General features: G+C 40.6%; 2 protein-coding genes across 2 annotated transcripts in view; both read right to left on the bottom strand.

The window, feature by feature from the left end:
• Positions 1-19,839, bottom strand: part of si:ch211-278a6.1 (SRC kinase signaling inhibitor 1) — a 145,722-nt gene that overhangs the window by 87,595 nt on the left and 38,288 nt on the right. The window lies entirely within an intron of this gene.
• The window catches only part of LOC123983654 (FERM, ARHGEF and pleckstrin domain-containing protein 1-like), a 52,495-nt gene continuing 37,255 nt past the window's right edge, over positions 4,600-19,839 (bottom strand). Inside the window, exons 13-26 of the mRNA XM_046069930.1 lie at positions 16,488-16,675; positions 16,116-16,205; positions 14,706-14,839; positions 13,720-13,801; positions 13,386-13,623; positions 13,161-13,291; positions 12,950-13,018; positions 12,380-12,469; positions 11,998-12,080; positions 11,024-11,136; positions 10,616-10,779; positions 7,163-7,270; positions 5,907-6,058; positions 4,600-5,812 (exon numbers count right to left, since the gene is read on the bottom strand). Coding sequence (XP_045925886.1) covers positions 5,731-5,812; positions 5,907-6,058; positions 7,163-7,270; positions 10,616-10,779; positions 11,024-11,136; positions 11,998-12,080; positions 12,380-12,469; positions 12,950-13,018; positions 13,161-13,291; positions 13,386-13,623; positions 13,720-13,801; positions 14,706-14,839; positions 16,116-16,205; positions 16,488-16,675 — 1,724 coding nt within the window. The 3' untranslated portion in view covers positions 4,600-5,730. The remainder of the gene's footprint in view (positions 5,813-5,906; positions 6,059-7,162; positions 7,271-10,615; positions 10,780-11,023; positions 11,137-11,997; positions 12,081-12,379; positions 12,470-12,949; positions 13,019-13,160; positions 13,292-13,385; positions 13,624-13,719; positions 13,802-14,705; positions 14,840-16,115; positions 16,206-16,487; positions 16,676-19,839) is intronic.

Raw genomic sequence — 19,839 nt, 5'->3', positions numbered from 1 at the left:
GGGAGGATGAATGGCCTTTGCTTGCTGATGTAGATGAAGAGGTTTAATTGGGCAAATCCACAAAACAGGAGATGTTGACCACCTGCCAAAACAGATTAAAAAGCATCAAATATGTCCATTGGCCATTTTGATAAAGACAAAGACCCTCAAGAGGTGCAGAGAAGCTTGTCAAAGCAATTTAGCTTGCAAATGGGCCCTTTTCCACAATGTTTAATGCCTAACAACAAGGCTAAGCAGTAACATGTGTGCTCTGTGGATAGATGTCAATATGTTTATGTGTAAACCTCTGGTTGCACAGTGAGTCAGTGTGTGCGCGTGTGTGTGTGTGCTTGTCATGGGCGGCTAATGGCATCACTCCTACATAATGACACCCATCTGGCATACAGTTCCCTTGGGTCAGGCACAAAGCAGGAACACTGCGGTGCGATCTGAGTATATCACCGTTAGGTGGCAGGCAGTTTGGGCTATTGATTACAATTACACAACTGCCCCCAAGCTGCTTCATACACTGTATACACTAACTAAACATTTCCAACTGCCATTGATTTGTTACATACCCATCAGTGGATACATTAATGACATTAAGATGCTCTTGATTAAAAAAAAACACAAAAACAAACTCTTTAAACACTCAACATTTTGTGTTCTAATTCCACACAAAGCAAAGTTGGAAAGGCAGGAACCTGTTTTGTGTAACAAAGTGCATCACCAGCACTGCAAATTCAAAGCTGATGACAGCCATCATGGAGCTAATAGTGTTCTCAGCATGCCTAAAGTGTTGAGAAACAGAGGGATGGCTCAGCTGAGGGCTCTGGCCTATTACAACTCTCTCTGCTCTCCACTCCAACAATAAACAAAGAGGCTCTGGCCAGTGTGCGCCTTCATGAAAATGCACACATTTCTGGGAGGGGACGAGTGCAGCACTGAGCACTTGACTCCAAAACAGAGTTGAGACATTGCTGTGTGACCAGTAGGTATAGTATGTATGTACTATTTCATATGTTATAACCTAAATTAAGTCATGTGTTTCTGAGCATTCATAAATACAGAAAAAATTGTGCTTCAAGCTGAAACAACAATCAGAATGGGTGACAACAGCTACAATCCCCTCTTTATATCCCTGGAACAGATCCCTCTATTCCTGCTGAGGTATTTACATGTTTCATGGAGGAATTAATTACAAGCTGCGTGGACAGCCGTCTAGTGTACGGTCACATTCTTGTCCCACTGAGAAGCTTCAGCAAACACTTGAACTCAACAACACAGCCATACGTTCACTTGACCCCTCCCCCACCACCACCTTAGTGCCCACTCTACCAGAACCAGAAAGCGATAGGTGGTATGCCTACCGGGTACAGACTCAGGGACCCTGAACAAACAACCTCTATATGAAAAAAAATCACCATAAACAGACACAAAATTACTACAAAGAGCACAAAATGTCCACAGAGATGCAAAATGACTAAAAATGATAATAACCACAAGGAGATGCAAAATGACTACAAAAAGACACAGAATGACCACAGAGAAACGCAAAATGACCATAAAAAGACAAGGTGTCTTGCTGGGATGGGACGCTTTTTACATGTCTGTGTCCAGGAGGATTTCTCACAATCTGTCCATTTATTGATATTATGATTTTCATTAAAATACTTTATCTGATTTTAAATAAATAATGTATACTATTTATAATGTACAGTTCATTATTGCCAAGACACAGGGCTTTAAAAGTTAGTTTTAACATCTGCCCGACCCCTTACCCCCTTACAAATGTGCCCCAGTCTGGTCCCCCCATTCAAAAGTTTCTAAACCCCCCCTGTTTATCAACAAATGAAATAAAGTTGATAAACAAATAAGTTTATCTCCCAATGAACTGCTGGATGCCTGCTAGTACTAACACAGCAAGTCGCATGCGTGGGTTTGTACAGGTTAGTTCAGTCCTTCTTAAACATGTTGATTTCCCAACATGCATACTTGTATCCCCTTCTGCTCTCCTCCCTCGGGCGTCTCTGGCAGTGCACCAGAGTGAGAATGAATAAATAATACGAAGGTGTGGTTGGATGTCTGGGATCCTGACTCAGGATTCCATTTCCCTGACAGAGAGCCTGGATGGTGTCCGTTTCGGTTACCTAGCAACTTCTTCCAGGAAAAGCTGGAACAATCAGAAGGAGCACCAAACACCCAACACGCTCGGACACAACAAAAGTGATGGAAAACTGATACCGAGGAGGTATACTGCAGGTTCTCGTCGCCCAGATGTTCCAAAGAGGATGGTCTATTTTGGCATTGACACTGGACACTTTGTGTGTCTGGAGCATGAAATTTAAACCACATGCTTTCCCTTGTAAGGAGGTATTATGTCTTCTCAGTGCATCAGCATCCCTATGAACCTGATGCTCCCATTGACAGTACAAAACACCTTGATCAGGCAGTGATTCTTTACTCTCGACTCTCCAGGAAAGCCTGAAAAGTGACATTTTTCCAGGAACATGGCATGATTTCAACAGAGCTCACAAAGTGAAGTTAGTGTGCTATGAAATGCAAACAAGAGAGATAGTCCACCTATAATTTTACACAATCTCCCCATTTCTGTGGCACAAACACAACCTCATTTAATCATTCCAGGTCAATCTACCTATTTGTCTTTCTCACATTTGTAGGTCAGGGTCACTCACTACACAATTTCCACCCAGAAAGCCTACATGCTGGGGATGAAAATGGAGGATTTCAAAAACTTTGAACTTAAATATTACTTATTTAAGTATAACTTCAATTATACTTATATGTATAGAATATATATAAATATATGTAACTTTGAATTACATATATTTTAATGTTCTGTACAAACTGCAAGCAAAAGACAGCTGTGAGAGCTTTTGATATCCTGCTGTTACAGACACACTGCCTCATCCCTTCACTCCATATCACTCTCCCCCCACACTCTCTCTTACATGTGTAGGTCAGGGTCACGCACACATACTATGACATGCAGTTTTTCATCCAGAAAGCCCACATGTGCTCCCACCAAGCTGATCTAAAGTCAGCCGACTTTTTGCTGAAAACGTGCGTAAACGCAGGTTATTCCCAAGTCTACAGAGCTTTAAACAGACGCGATGACACGGACCGATGGGTATTAAGGGGGATGAGGAGGAGGAGGGCGTTTAGGTGTGTACTTACGATCAGCACGGACGTCCTCACCACCTCAGAGACACTTTGCCTGAGTTCAGCCGCCGTACCAGGTTTACCGAGACCCCGGGTAAATCTCCTGGTCTCCGGATGCGTTGGTGTAGCCATCGTTGCGCACCACTTTGCATCAATGACCGCTCAATCCACACGTTATATCATATATAAGTTAGAGGAAAGTCATCACCGATTTATCCGTTTCCCCGATCCCTGCTAGTGCGCACCACGAGTTTGACGCTGGCTCACTCCCATCTCTCGATCTCATACTTTTAAAAGTCAATGCGTGTCGCATTATTTCGGCGCTCTGCCCGCTCCCATCGTATTTATTGTTGTCATAATAAAGTATCCTCTTGAGGAGTGTTTCACTGGCCGTCCAACGCTAGACAGGAGGTGTATAATCTGTTTGCCTCCTCGACGCACTCCGCCCCTTACCGGTTTAAAAGTCCTGCCCACTCCTGGCTGTGTGAGAGCTGCTGGGCCTGGACTTTTGGACAGCGAGCATTTACTGTATGAATGACTGAATCAGTTTTCCCCTTTACCAGGAAAATCACAACTCTGGAGCACGTGTTTCTAGAGTGTTACTACCTTTGTCCCTCCTGGCATCTCAATAAACACAATGTTTTTAGCTCGCACAGAGCTCACTTTCACAGAACCAGATAAAAGTGGGTTAATATCGAGTAACCATATTTAAATGATGAATCATATTTACGTTTTTTTAAACCGAAAAATGAGCTTTTGATACCAGAGGGGGAAAAACACTTGAATGGGTTTTATTTTATTTTAGGTGAGTGTTTTGATGTTGTAAAGAGAAGACGTGAGAAGGGAGAGAGAAGGATCAGTTATATATAAAAAACCCAATGAACTTATACATGCATCTATGCACACTTTTGTTAGATTTAGATTAGAGAAAGAGGTGCCTAAAACACGCTATTCAATTGTTCTGCTTTGTTCCATATGTTTATATCACTCTCCTTCTTTGTCAACATACTCTGAATAATTCTCACACATCTATTTTCCAATAGAGAGTGAATGTGACTTTTAGACGGTCTAAAATGAAACAGAAATGAAATCAGGTTAGATAATGTTTGGCATTGTTTTTGCATGCTGGTACAGTCAGTGGCCTCCTTGTTGTCACAAAGAGGTAAATGCAGATTTATAAGAATTTATAAATGACATGAATTACTATTTTGGCAGGAGTACACTCACTGAGCAGAATAAAACAAGAATTGGAACATTGCTTTCTATTGCTTGTCCACCGGCATACACACTGTGGTTATGGCTTGACTGAACCACACATCTTGATCAATGATGCCATCTGTAGGTCACAGATAGAAACACACAGCAGATGTACCGTGCACATATTCCCATGTAAAAACATGGCCACTGACTCTTAAAAAAAGACAAGTGCACACAATCTAAGTTTGAATATGTTTTTTTTTATTGCTTTCATTTCCAAAGAGCTCTCTTGTCTGGAAAAAACAGCGCAATTCTGAGCAGAACTGAAGTTTTCCATTTAATTCGCTTCACTGCAAAACCCTGTCAAATGCATATTTCCATTCATTTAGACCCATAAAAAGATCTGGTATCTGTATACAGGAGGCAGCCTAGTTCAGTGAGGGCAACAGCGCTTGGAACTGAAAGTTTCTATTTAGTTTCACACATAGTCTTTAAAGCTTTCAATTACACCCACCTTCATAACATGTCTCATATTTTCTCACACAGTTTAAGGGGAACTTTAGTTAATAAAAAAAAAGAAGCAAAACAGTCTGAGACCTATTCATACAATAAAGATCAGGAAATAGATGTTTACTTTACTTGATTGGCATTAATCTGTGATGGCAGCCAACCCTGGCAACATTGTGATGAACCCTAGGGTTATGTCAATATTACAACAAAATAATTTCATATTTTCATCACCTTTTAACATCACGAGAACACATTGTGCTGGGCCAGGTGTGACCAGAGCTTTGACCGTTAAAGGGTGGCCTGTTTTACATGATTTAAAATGTCATGGTATACAGTACAGGAGACACTCCTCGTCCCCAGTGTAACAAAATAGCTTTAAAAAGTCCAGGACATTAATATAAACCAGTTTGGCACTGAAGTTGCAGGACATTTTCAAAGCAGCAGGATTCAATAAAATGACAAAGTAGACAATAACGTTATGACAATGCAGTGATAGTTTAACCATCTAAGAAAGAATGCTGAATATCTATTATCAGCCATGTTCCTGCTGTAAAAACAACCAATGACAAAATCCAAAACCAGAAAGACAGGAAGTGGTTCAGACCATTAGAAAACAGTATAAAATGACATCCTTAAAAAGAGGTTTCAGAGTTGAGAGTAAAAATGCCAAAAAATGCAGTCTCTGATGCAGTCTAAACCAGCGGACATGTCACCATTAAAGCATTAAAAAGCACCAAATGTGCATGGACACATGTACAAATGTCCCAGATATGTGTATAGAAGAAAAGCAAAGAGTCTAGGGGGACAGGAGGGGCAGGTGCCACGCGGGGGAGACATCGCATGGAAACAAAGTGAGTCAACTCAGTGAGTGTGGGACTCTTTGCTGTTCAGGACACGAGTGCCACTGGAGGGGACGGTGGCACTGCGGATGACTTCCATCCACCTGCGGGCATAGAAAGGCTTTTTAATGAGTCCTCTGACATCCAAAACTGCAAACACTTTTAGAAATTGTGGATCTGGATGATTACAGTCTGTACCTCTCAAAAGTGTATTCACTCTCCGATCGGAAATAGTAGACATGGGACTTGAAATGCAGTTTGAAAACGTAGTCCTTGTGGATGTTTTCAGACTCTGAGGGGATGGTGACTGAGTAACCCAGCAGAGGAAGGCTGGCCAGTGGATAGTCATCCTAAGGAAAACATTTAAATTGAAAGTGAAAATTTCATTTTTGTCTGTGAGTAATTACAAAAACAATTTGGGTTGAAAGGAGAAAAACAACTCCCAACATAACAGTACGGCAGAAAACTATGCAACATATCCAGTGGTGAAAGAAGTTTTTAGATGCTTTACTTATGGTAAAACGAAAGAAAAAAAAAGCAATGTAAAACCATAACATACTCTACTACAAGTAAAATCCCTGCATTTCAGCAATGCAAAAGTACTCGTTCTTGAACACCGGCCCCTGTGACAGATATTATTATTTTACATTATTAGTTTGTTGATACTGATACATCAACGTGTAGGCAGCATTTTACAGTTGGAGCTGGTCGAGGTGGAGCTACTTTTAAATACTTGATGTATTTTATATACAGGTAGCTAGTGTAGTCCAGTGGTCCAGCCCAACCCTGTATAAACCTGAGGAGTCGAGAAATGATTAATGGGAGGAATGAGGAAAAAACAAAATCTGTTCATTTTTTCTCAAATCTTTACTGTTTACTGGATAGTTTTACCTCTTTGAGCCTTAAATAGTAATTGAAATTAAATGTTTAGAGGGGAAATGTCTCTTTGGTGGAGCTGCTGCTAACAAGGCGCCTAGACTAGACACTGCTTTATTGTTGAGTGATAAAAAAGCACAAATAGTTGGGAACCACAGGTTTAATCTTTAAAATTACACTGTATTTCATAAAGCTATTATTAGGTTATGGTTATTTTATGTAAAATCTTAATCTGTAGCGTAACCGGTACAGCTGTCAAATAAATGTAGTAAAAAAGTACCATTTTTCTCTGAAATACAGTGGAGTAAAAGTGTATAAAGTAGAATAAAATTTAAAATGCAGTGTCTACAGGCCAAAGAGAGCCAATAAAAATGTGCTGCAGCAAGAAGTTAGGTGAAAATGGCACGGGAAAGCCTGTAAACCTCTATTATGGCAGAAATATTTGACATTCTACACGGAGATGTGATGCTTTTTACCCATAGGAGGGTAAACACTTTGCCTGGCTCAGAGTGAGAAGGGGAATGAGTGTAGGAGAGGCTGCAATGCGTTCACTGGAGTTGAGGAGTAATGTTCATCACCTGGTGAGACTTATAGAAAAACAGGCTGAAGTTGGTGAAGACCACCCAGAGCTTCTGCCAGCCGTTGCTGTTCTTGAACTTCCTCAGTAAGTTTCCTGATAGCTGATTCTGCAAAGACAAAAAACAAGTTTGAAATCCAAAACTATATAAATTTATAAACCTTATATAAGATCACTAGTAGTTTATAGTTCTCAGATTTCTGACTAGATATGTGGAAGACGGATTCATGGAATTAAAGGATACCTCTGGTGATATTTTAGATTTTTCTTATTGTTAACAAATACCCATGAAAATCCCAAAACCAACATCAAACTTAAGTACTGTCTGTGTATCCAAAGCCTGATATATCTTATTCCTCTATGCCACAGACCTCCATTGTAACCAAAAACTATGTAAAACAAATCAATGAGCCAGACTGTTGCACTGAGTGACAGTGTTTATTCATTACAATAACATAACCACTTTTGGAGTCAACTGCACATACACTAGCCTGCTGCTGTAAATACTCAATAGTGTAGCAAATGTATTGTGTATTAATGTATTAATCCACAGCTGAAAATAGTACCCCACAAATACATAGTTAACTCCTGTTTGAGAAACATTTGCTAAAAACCACAGTGCCCAGCTGTTAAATAAAATTAAACTATATTTACTATATCTATATACTTTAAGGATGTGTCTTAAATAGGGATGAATGGGCTGGGCAAAAAAACAATAATGATAATTATCGCAATATAATTTTCCCCAATAACAATATAACAAGTGTACTATAAATTTTAATAAATGTTAGATTTAATTCATTTAAATCACAAACGAATTTGCACTTAATTTTTCTATTAAGATATTTATTTTGTTGAGGAAAAGGGACTAAAAGAAGATTATACTTAATTTTACGTAATCATTGAAAAAAAGATATTAACATTATTGTTTTGATTGTTCCATCTCAGATTTGTTAAGTGATAATTATAGATATTAATTGAAATAAAAATGTTCATAGTGATAACATTTTTGGCCATATCGCCCAGCCCTAATTGAGAGACAGACTAAAACATTGCTGATTGTGGCCTTTCATGGCATTTGTTGACAATAATGAAAAATATAGAATACAGCCTGCATTAACTTCTGTGCTTATTTTGTACTTCCAAATGATCTGTAAATCTACTGCTGCTAAGAACTTGTAATAGTGTATAAGATAAAGTAACTACAAAACAGAAGCTTAGCTGAGAATAATATGTGTTTGTTATTATATTTAATGGTGATCATACTTCTGTTGTGAATTTCATTTTGGATTTTCAACTGTAAATCACAAGTTTCTGTAAAACCAACCAATGTGTCACTGATCTGTATAATATGAGGCACCCCAGCAACTTCTATTCCATAGTTTTTTTTCTACAAAGCCTTCTTCCTATGGTGCAGTTCAAGTAAACACATACACAGGGCCTCTCCTGTCTGCCTGGCTCCTTTACCTCTAGACTCCTGCAGGATTCACTAAAGGAGAGGCTTTGAACACGGTACCAGCAGATAACAGACAGAGGCACTGGTCCCTGGCCACTGGGGGGCCCCACCAGGGGGGCCTTATTCTCACTGACTGGACTAGGGTCCTCTACCACGGAGGAACGCACAGACGCATGGGGAAAAGAGAGAGAGAGACAGAGAGAGAAAAAAAAACAGACAGGGAGGGAAGGACAGAAACACAGAGACTGAGTAGGTGAAACACAGGCATGCAGTGGCAGGGATAAACACGAAGGCCGACGGTGTGTCCAGGCAAAGCTGTGAAAAGGACGTTGTTATAACTACAGAGGAAGAGCAGAACTAGATCAGGGCACAGGTGGGTTGTAGAGACGCTACCTCCCAAAACAGGATCAGCTCTGTTAGTGTGAGATGAGGATGTTTAGCACATCTACGTAATGCTCTCTCTCTATATACGGTCAGAGATTTCAAGTGCCAGGGGAGGAGAAAAAGGACAGAACCACACAGGAAAGAGTTTTGAGTTTAGATAAAGGACGTCACGCAGGCTACTGCCAAAAGAGGAAAGGAAACAGTATCCTCACTGAGGCTGCAAACAGAGCAAATAAACAGCTTTAACATACAATTACTTATGGTAAACATATACGTGATATAAAATAGCTATTGGTGCAAAATCCCTGAGGCTCATCATTTTCCGTTTTCAACAGTTTGAGTGCAAAAATACCTGGAGTTTTTAAAAAAAAAGAGCAGACCTGTTTTGTTTGTATTGTGCATGTGTAGGAGGATTCACATTCGTATATATTCGTGCTATTGGTTTTTATTCTATTCCAGTAATGCACAAAGAAACACAGCAATGCACCAACAAAGGCCTTGGAGAAGAATAATATTAGCTAGCAAACATAGATGTAAACAATATATGATTTTAAATGTTTTTAATGGGTATAATTGTTATTTTTATAATAATGCAAAAAATGTCAATGTGAAAACACTGTGAAAATAGTAAAGGTCTCACTACTACTGTTGAACCTACAGAGACTTATTACCAGAACTGGCAGCTCCCCTCGGATTTACTAAGTTTCTGCTCATTGTTTAACTGTCCGTCCCGCAGCTTTACTGTTTTGGTTCAGTCTCACCACTCTCATATCATCACATTCAGTTTCAGCAGGCAGCTGTTGTCAGTGAAAAAGCTTTAAAAATCCACAATACTCTACCTGCTCAGCACCAGACTGCAGACAGACACAGTTAGCGACTAGCTGAAAAACACAGTGCAGCATTTAGCAGCTAATGAGCCAGACATATTTCTCTCAGGAGTTGGTGGAGACTAAAAACGGAGTGAATATTGAACTTACATTCGTCGGGTGGCCAGAAACACGACTCCAAATTAATGCTAATGTTTCCTAATATGAGTGCTAATAGGTTCAAGCCATATCGACTCACGGACTTCAAGGTGATGACATGTTGTGTTTACAACTGGTATCCACTGTCTCAAAGTGGCTAAAATAAATCAGTTGTAGGTGAGTAACAATGAATGTAGACAAAATTCACAGGGAGGCTTTTCATAGATTTCTTATGTCCCTACATATGCAAAAGTAGTTGATTTCTTAAAGCAACAGCAAACAAAATCCTTTTGCAACGAGCACAGGTTAGAAAATCTTAGTTACTGGAAGTAAAAATAAAAATAGCGAGGAAATTTGAGCTACTGATCATCTGTAATCATTTTTAATGATTAGTTACTGATGAGTATTATATAGGTATTTTTATTTATATTATTTCAGTTCATTAGGTCACAATAACAAAAATGTGTTCTTTAGCATAGTAAGAAATAGTGTAGACGATGGAGTGCAGCACAGGAGGATACTGTTCCCACTGAGAGATAATCAAAGTGAATTAAGATACAGTAAACACTCAGACACAGATAAAGAAAACAGTGAGGCAGGAGGGGAGGGGCAGGTCTGAGGTTGAGTGCTGAGGTTTGTTGGCCGGTACCTCTACAGCTATGCTAAAGTCCACCATGGAAACGCTGGTGTTCCTGTGCCAGCACACGTGCACCATGGTGTTACCACGGTGAGGGGCAGGCCTCTCCAGCGAGGTGCGCGACGCTGTTATGTCGTCCTCGGACTCCGCCTCCACCGAGGAGTCCTCAGGGCATTCTGGGAAAGTCAGGAGGTTGTTACTGCTAAATAATGAGCAGGGTGATGAGGGAAGAAGGGTGCTAAAACACAGATCAGGTCAGATCATTCACAAGTCAAACAGTCTCGTGTAGCTAGGATTTCAGTCTGTGGATTTTTACTCAAAGTCAGTATTTTCTGCCAGTTAACTGTATAGACACTTTTTATTGTTCACTTACAAACTGTAGTATACATTTACTAACTGTATGTTTATGTAGGAACTTACTGTTGTCTATCAGATTGCTGGTCAGAAGGTCAGATGAAGGCCCATTGCTGGTTTTCACCATCTCTATCGCCATTTTTATGTCCTCCATCCATTTCTCCATCTCTGTTAGTGAACTAGAGTGAAAAACATACAAACGGATAAAGTGCTCAGCATGTCCCATCATTAATCACAGCAGGTAGGCCTGGTGGTTAGAAATAGTCCAATTAAACAGAATGTCGCAAATTGGATCCATGTTAGTCCAGGTGTCCTGCCAAATTTTCCTTTAAAAAGGGACACTAAGCCACCATCTGCCTATTCATGGAAATTGGATCAGCAAAATGTTAGATTGAGGGCAGGAAAGTGGTTATTTTTGTCTTTTTTGTGGAAAAAAAGGACAAAAATAACCACTTTCCTTTGTCCTTGTTTGTTGGCAACAAACAAACAAAAAAAAAGATGTGTATCCTGTTTCCTGCATTTATTGATTCATTTAATCATTTAATAATTTAGTTTTTCGGTGACTGAAAACTGTGATTACATGTCATGAGTTGCTGAAGCGAGGAAACAGCAATTCTGCTAAAACATTGACCCTGCCCATGAAGCTTAGTTGCTGGGAGCTCCAAGTAATAATTGAAAGTGACCTAGATGTATGCATATTAACATTTTTATCAGCTCCTCTCTTTTCTTATCGGGAGGACAGAAGCTGGACAAGATGTCAGTGAGTAAACTTAAAGTGAAACTGTAAAGTCAGGGTGACAAAAACAGGACATACCCGGCGGAAATGGCACCTTTTCTGATTATGTATATGTCGTTGTTTTTCAACAAGTTTGTCATTATTTGTGGGAACTGCATGTGACAAGAGTTCATGTAACAACTCTCAAATGTCTCCACGCCAAAATCAGGACGCTCCAAAAGACTAAAAACGCACACAGCCACGCCGGGCTAATTTTAGGTGCCAGGCACAATGTGTCTGTGTGCTGACAACCACCGTTTCTCACCTTGCTGCTACCACCACCGACTGCTGCTGTCCAACCAATGTGAAAGCGTGAGGCACACCCCACTCGTCTTCACTCTCTCTGATCTGGTAGGAGAACACGGGGAAAAAAACATTAGAGAGCAGAGCTATCTGGGACAGCAACGACCAAAATAGACAGAAAGAGAGAGACGGAGGGAGGGATGATGAAAAGAAAGTGAGAGAGAAGGATGTGTGTAGCTGTCCTCTAAGTGTGCGTGTGACTGTGTGCGTGTATGTGTTGGGGTGGGGAAAGACGTTGAAAAAGCTGCAGTTCAGCTGTTTGAGGTGAATTATTTGCAGTAATGACAACCTGGTGATAGCCGTTTGAAGCACTTTGTGTTCAATTGAGAGAAAAAGGGACTTACTGTCATGCCATGGAGCGGCAGCTGGCCATGCATTTTGAACTGATTGGTTGCTGTCATCCCTCGACTCGTGTACAAAATGACGTCGTTGAACTGTCGTCAGCGAGGCAAAGAGGCGGAGGTGGGGGGGTGGGGATAAACAATCTTTCAAATGAGTCTGTGTTTTCTTTAAATGACTAAACTAAATGTATATAATCCAATAAAACTAGACGTTGAAATTATAAACTTGACTGACAATGTTGCAGAATAATAGTCAAGAGACAATAAACAAATGAACAGCACATTTTAATTATCCTACAGCCCAAGGCTCCACCTTAACCACATCTACATTTTTTAATGCCTTGTTTATCAAAGTTATAGTTTGTGCATGTGCAAAACACCTGCACGCCATTAGTTCTGAGCAACATGTGGGATTTTTCCCAAAAATAACTTCTGTAGTTGCATGGCATCTGCCAACACCATCTGAGTATTGTATAGTTGGAAAGGATAAAAGCATGATTATTTTTCCACTGAGATCATTCGACTTAATAATTAGATTACTGATATGGCTTAATCTCAGAAAGTGGGTGTTACCAGGAAAAACATCCGTTGCTGTAGGCCTTTTCCAGACAGTTTGCTGAGGCAGCCTAACCTGATGAACTCCTGAGAGGGGGAAAGAAAAAAAAGAAAGAAAAAAAATGTATAATTTAATAGAAACATACTATACAGGGTGTCAGTAGATCTTTGGAAGTCACATCGAGAATTCAAACCTTTTCCAGTCCATTTTTTCAAGCATTAAACTCACCCGACCAGGAACAACAAGATTGTCAACGCCGATCAAATCCTTCTTCAGCTCCAGCAGCTTCTGGAAGTTCTCCATCTTGATTAGGCTTCCCTGGAGCTGCTCCACCACCTCAGACACATCTGCCAGAGCAGCTACAGACCAACCAGAGATAAGAGATTATTATTATTCTACAACACCATAAGACCTAAATGTGCCTCTATACACACAGTGGTCTGAGTGTAGTACCTCTGCAGTCCCTGAAATCCACATGAGTAGCTGGGTAGTGTTTGCACAGGCGCTCCAGGATCTGCTTGTAGTGATTGAGGCGGTGCAGAGGCCGCAGAATGAAGACATTGAGGGGCACATAGCAGACCTTTTGCAGCTCAAAGTCCCTGCAGAGACCCTCCAACCTGCGGGATGCCCTGCACGCCTTCTCCAGCTCCAACAGGACTTCAGACTGCTTATGCAGGTTTGCTGTCAGGGGCTACGGACAAAGTTGGAGTATGGCACACATAAATTAATATTCATTCATTACTGTAATTACACATATTTAAGAGTTTGACACAGAGTGGTGCCTCACCTTCAACGCTTGAAGGTTCTTCAGCATGACATCTCCAATGCGCTGGGAGTCTCCTTTTATGTGAGCATTGGAGCGTCCTTCCCTAAAACAGATAAGTTTTTATCTCTAAAACATAACGGAGCCATTGTAGACAGTTCATTAATTGACTAACTACACATAAGCACTTAACGCTTGAAAATTTGAACTGGGCTCTCTAAACTTCCAGCAGGTGTCTCCCTTGAGCATGACTTTTCCCATAGGGGGTGCATGGGGCTGCCATTTCTGGATTCATTCAGTCATTTTATGGAAAAATATCCATTCTGTAAAACACATCCTTCTTAATCTAAAGCAGACAGCTTTCTAATCATGGCCACACCGACAAAAGGTACATCTCTAGTATAGTATCTGAATATGCAAAGCTGAAAAAAAGATACACGTTGTGCTAGATAATTTGCATACACATTTAAATGTAGTTCTTATCAGCAGAGTTGCCTGTAATATCACCTTCAGCTTTTGGAGTTCTAACGATGCCTAAATGGGAATAAAAATACTTTGTCTATGGTTGCAGTTAATGGCTGTTAATTCTGACAGGCTGACGGTCTTTATGCATCACTTTCTGTGTGTGTGTGTGTGTGTGTGTGTGTGTGTGTGTGTGTGTGTGTGTGTGTGTGTGTGTGTGTGTGTGTGTGTGTGTGTGTAGGGTTCAGTGTGTGTTGGGTTCAGTGTGTGTTAGATAAAGCACAACATAATCAGACAGCAGAAACCCACAGGCAAGAAAGGGCCAGCCATGGTACAGTCTGACTGTTGCCATGGAGACAACTGCTCCTCGGGTCATCTGTAGGGACTGGGTCGCCCTCTCAGACCAAATGCCAATAAATAAAATAATTTTCATTAAATAGAGGGCTAGAAGTTGTTATAAATTCGACTAAAACCAAAGCACCACATCACTGGAATGTTCTTGACCCTGCAGGGACTTTTTCGGAGTCTGGAAGTGAAATGAGCCTCACCACAGAGCCAGCCTCTGCTCCACCTCTTTGAGAAAACCTGTGTGGAACTTGTGCAGTGGCTCGAAGGTGGAGAAGACGGTGTTCTTCAGAGACTCTGGAGTCGCCTCATCTTGTCCTACAGCGCTCTGGAAAGACTGGGTTCAAAAATACACACCTGCGTCAGCGTTTAAGCAATAAAATGTGGTATGAAGCGTGATACAATTTACAAGGACAGACATGTTTTAAGACATATAAACACTCAGAGATGATCATTCTTAAAATGACGTCTGATCGTTGTCCCTCATTGAAAAATCCAGAATATCTCTGCACAGCAGAGTTCAAACATGCATGTAAAGTTAAGTAAAATTAAGCAAAACACATTCTTGATTGGAGGGGGTTCTCCCTCCATGACATGGGGTGAATCAAGGTGGCCTGGTTTTCAAGTTTGTTCAGGGAGACTGTTCAAGATGATAGGAGAGGCAGTGATCAATGCTGTGTTAATACAGATATTCCCAGGATACTACTGTTTTTTTGTCTGCTGTTGCAATTCAGTCTCGTGACAACCCCTGAATCCTTTAATTGCCCAAGGATGAATGGAGGAATCAATAGCCAATCATACTTAACACTATCGTTCCATTAAGTCAGGTTGAAGTCAAACGTCCAATGTTTCGTGTTTGGCCACAGTGGACAGAAAATAACTTAATGTCGCTGACGTGATGGGAAAGGAAAGTGGACTTTAGGAAATGCCAGTGTTTCTAGAAGGGCTTGAGAAGAAGCGCCAGCTGTTGTTCAGATGACTTCACCCCAAACAGCAGCACCAACCAGCGTATGGGAAGAGAGGGGGTAAGAGGGACAGCATACACACACACACACACACACACACACACACACAGCTGAGAAAAAACGAGGACACGAGCCAACCCAAATATTTATGAGATGTGTGAAAGGCTTTAAAAAAACGCCAGTGAAAAGGAGAGATGCATTTTCTCCCTATGTGTGTATTGAATCAGACAACAGCAGCGCTTCATTGCAGCCATGTACGAACATCCTCTTACTTGTTTGCTGTTGAAGCAGCTGCGTGTTTAATATCCTGTTTTCTGCTGCCTTTCCTTTGAGATATTATCCAACAAAATTGTGTCCATATACCAGTGAAATGTAAAGCAACAGGACCGAAATAGGGACACAGTTTAGTATTCACAGTCTTGAGTGAGACAGATAAATGCATTTCAGACCTCGGAGTGTAGGGGGTGAATAAAAAATGACATTGCATCTGCCAAAATATCCCTGTGTCACTGCCTGACTCTGTGTTTTGGCGGGTGCTCTGCAATGGAGCAGCTAACCGGAATAATCAATGTTTTCTCCCCAGAGGACAGTCCAGGAGAAAACAAACAGTGGAGCAGCGTGTTGGCAAGCGTGCTTGGCTTTTCCTACCACAGTCACCACCTCCAGGTCCTTCAGATACGTCCTTTCGGTGGTCAGCAGCTCCTTGGCGATGAAGTAGGCCCGATCTGTTGGGAACCTCTGCAAAGGCATCACAACAGAGAGAAGAGCGTGAGGAAGAACAACCCCTGTTTGGTGCCTCGTTAGCTTCATTGCCTGACTAACCTATTTCTTGGAGTAGATGTGCAGGAAAATACTCAGCCCCTCAGTCCATGTGGAGAATTATTAAGGTATTCTAGGTCCAATGCCATTTTGAGTATGTGACAGTGGATTTGAAGCGCATGTTTAGAAAAGAAAATAAACACTGATGCAATGAAGCCACTTAGCTGAGTTATTATAAAAGCTCCACATTAAATCACAAACCTTCCTCCGCACCTCGTCTTCATCGTCAGTGCGAATGCTGCCAGCGTCGTTGAGCAGCGGGCTGGTGAGGGGGGAAGGTTGTCGGCCGTTAGGACTGTGACTGCACAGCTCCAGTGACTTCTGACCATTGACCATGCCATGGGAGTGGCCAGAGGACGCAGACAGGCGTGGGCTGTTGGGCAGAACTCCTGCACGGGGTCATTAAAGCAACCCAAGTGAGGGGAGAAAATGCAGAAGTGAGTGATTTAAATATACACAAAAACCAAACAGGAATTGTGGGCAAAAAAGATTATTAGTATTTGCATCCTCAGATGGGATAACATGTGAAGTCAGGGATATAATAAGTTACAGAAAAGTAGATGATTAGTCATATAATTGATTAGTTGATTGACAGAAAGATTATTTTCAAAATAGTTGCAGATTAGTCAGCAACTATTTTGAAAATCTAATTATTCTTTCTGTCATTTTTTAAGCAGCACATTTCTCCGGTTCCAGATCCTCAAATGTGAGGACTTGTTGCTTTTCTGTTTTATATCATTGTAAACTGAATATCTTTGGATTTTGGACTGTTGGTTGGACATTACATGACATTTGAAAAACCAACTTGTACTACATTTATGTAGACTAAACATTTATTAGATGAATCGAGAATATAATCGGCAGATTAATTGATGATGAAAATAATCGTTCTACACTCTACATTCTGGTGACATTTTAATAATATTTAAACTTTCCAGCCTTCAATTCATAATCCAACATAGCAAATATCACTCATTGGGAAATTATGCAGGATATACCAAACTATCTCAAGTATTTGAGTCTTGAGTCTTCTTCGGCGACACAGAAAAACAGAATATATAGACATATGGTCTAGATGTGAGATCTGCCTGCAGAAAGTGAAATATCAGTCATGACTCACTCTACAGTCCAGACAGGTAGTCTTTATGCCACGTCAATCAATATGTGAGCTGAGACACATACTGCAGGATGATCAAAAGGAATAGCTTAGTTAGTGTGTCATCTACACCGACGATGCTTACTTGCCCACCTCTCTCTGCTGTACCGTAGTGTCGACACATAAACAACAATAACATGAACACAAACCAGTGCAACACTGCATCTGGCTCAACACACCAGCACAACTCTGGGAAGGATTTACTATAAACTCCACAGAGGGAAGGAGTGGACTATCTACCATAGTGTACTATCTACAAGACCGCTACGCATGAGAGCGCAAAGAAACTACAGAATATACACAGACAATCACCAACCAACACTACAAAACTACAGGGAGAATACACCAACTTCTGGGGTCTCAAAAAGAAGATTCGGGAAACCTCACTTCATTAAGGGTAACTTTATTCACTCTAAAATAACATATGTATACATTGTTAAATTAATGTAAATTGAGAGAAGCAGCATACAAAAGGGCAAAGGCAGGGAAGGAGGGAGTAAATGAGAGACAGAAGGGACAGTGTAAAAAAATGTATGAATTCATGCAGTCTTCTGGGCCTTACCTACTCTTCAGAATAAAACAGATGTTTATGAATGTTAAGGTTTTGAATAAACAGCCTCGTGACATTTTGTTCATAATTTTGTTATTGCTGTACTGAAAAAGTCAGTTGGTAATGAGGAAGCATACATTATTCAGTTCATGAATAGAAGTCAGTTTCACATCAATTTACTTGTAATAGTGACACAGTGAGCAGTAAAAAATAAACGCTGTTTAAAATTCAGTCCCTATCTTAGTCTTAAAATCTGCTCTAACATAACATTGTCCAGTCTGTTATACTAGATTATGAAATTACAGTGATGTGACTGAGAGCACTACCTTTATATTACAGTAAAAACAGTACATGCAGAGAGCAGCCAGGGCCAAACAGAATGACGTGTACCACACCTCGTTCCCAGTTAAGTGCAGTATTGCATTGGAAACATACCCTGATGGACACCAGTGGTTGAAAAAAACAAACCAACAGATGTTAGACAGTTTGCAGTTAAATGTGCAGACTGGCATTTTCTATCTGCTCCAAATCACATAGTCTTTGTACGTTGAGTGTCATTCCAGGTCTATGGGAGAGCTTTGCGCGCCAGAGAGGGTTCCCCTCACACTGCAGTGATCCAGTAACTCACACAAATAAACACATCTTTTTGTAGATTTTATAGTGTTGTACTAATCCATGTCATGCAGCTTTAAAACTTTTTTTTTTGCAGGAGCTGGGCAATAATCTGCACAAACAGCACACTGCCATCTCCTTTTTAATTTTTTGTTTATTCTACATAGACATGACAGCGCTTCGAAACATTTTTTCTTCTTTTTTGCCATTATTGGATAGATGATAGTATAAAGGCAGACAGGAACAAGGGATGCAACAAAAATCTGGGGTCGTTGTGCTATGCGCCTTAACCTTTAGACTACTGGGGTGTCTATTCTGGTGGAAATGTTGTCATGTTCATGTTAAATAACAGAAGACTTGGGAATGAGCCCATGGCAATGATGAAATATCAAATAACTCAAAGATCCAAACATTTCTGCTAATAAAGAATAGACACTGATCCAAATAAATCCACAAATTCTCACTATGCTGCTCGACGTCAATGCTAAAATGTCAGGGAGCACCGCAACAGCAGTCGACAGTGATGGATGAGCCAAGAGACTCTGTGCTTTGAGGTGTTGCCCTTAAACTGCCTTTCACACGTACACAGTTACTAAAACCTGCTTCTATTTTCCCTGCATATTCCCACGCTCCTGTCATCCTTAACCCGACGATCTATCTGCTCTGGAATAATCAACCGTTAGCTGGATCACTGCAGAGAGAAGGACCCAGATACTGGTAATCTCACCCTCTTTTTTAACCACACAAACTGTAGTGAATGACAAAACAGGTTTTACGTGCAGTCACAGCTGGGAAAATAGAAACAGAAAACATATGGACAGTTGCATGCCGACAGACAGTTGCTGATATCGGATAAAGAAAAAGAAAGAAAAGAAAGAATGGACAAGTGAGATAAAGGTCATCACATTCTCAAACAACACAAATAAACATGAGGGCAGAAGTGCAAAGAACTGAAAAGGTGACAAAAAAATAAATATAAAACTGCAGTGCCATTTTGTTAAGAAGATTAAGAACTTTGCAATCCTTGGAAACTAGAGGATTTTGTAGACACCACAGCTGTTGGAGGACTTAGCTTGATACCAAATTACTGTCAGAGATACTCGAGTCAAGTGCAGAGGGGGATGTCAATAGTGAGTGAATAGATAAGAGCCATAAACTGTTGTGGAGTGGTTAAACTATCACTGCAACAAACATTTACCTTCATCTCAGCCTGATCAAACCACTGCTGGTCTTTC

Source organism: Micropterus dolomieu, linkage group LG02 (genome assembly GCF_021292245.1).
Source record: "Micropterus dolomieu isolate WLL.071019.BEF.003 ecotype Adirondacks linkage group LG02, ASM2129224v1, whole genome shotgun sequence".
NCBI classification, from domain to species: domain Eukaryota; kingdom Metazoa; phylum Chordata; class Actinopteri; order Centrarchiformes; family Centrarchidae; genus Micropterus; species Micropterus dolomieu.
This window is presented reverse-complemented; position numbering and strand designations above follow the sequence as displayed.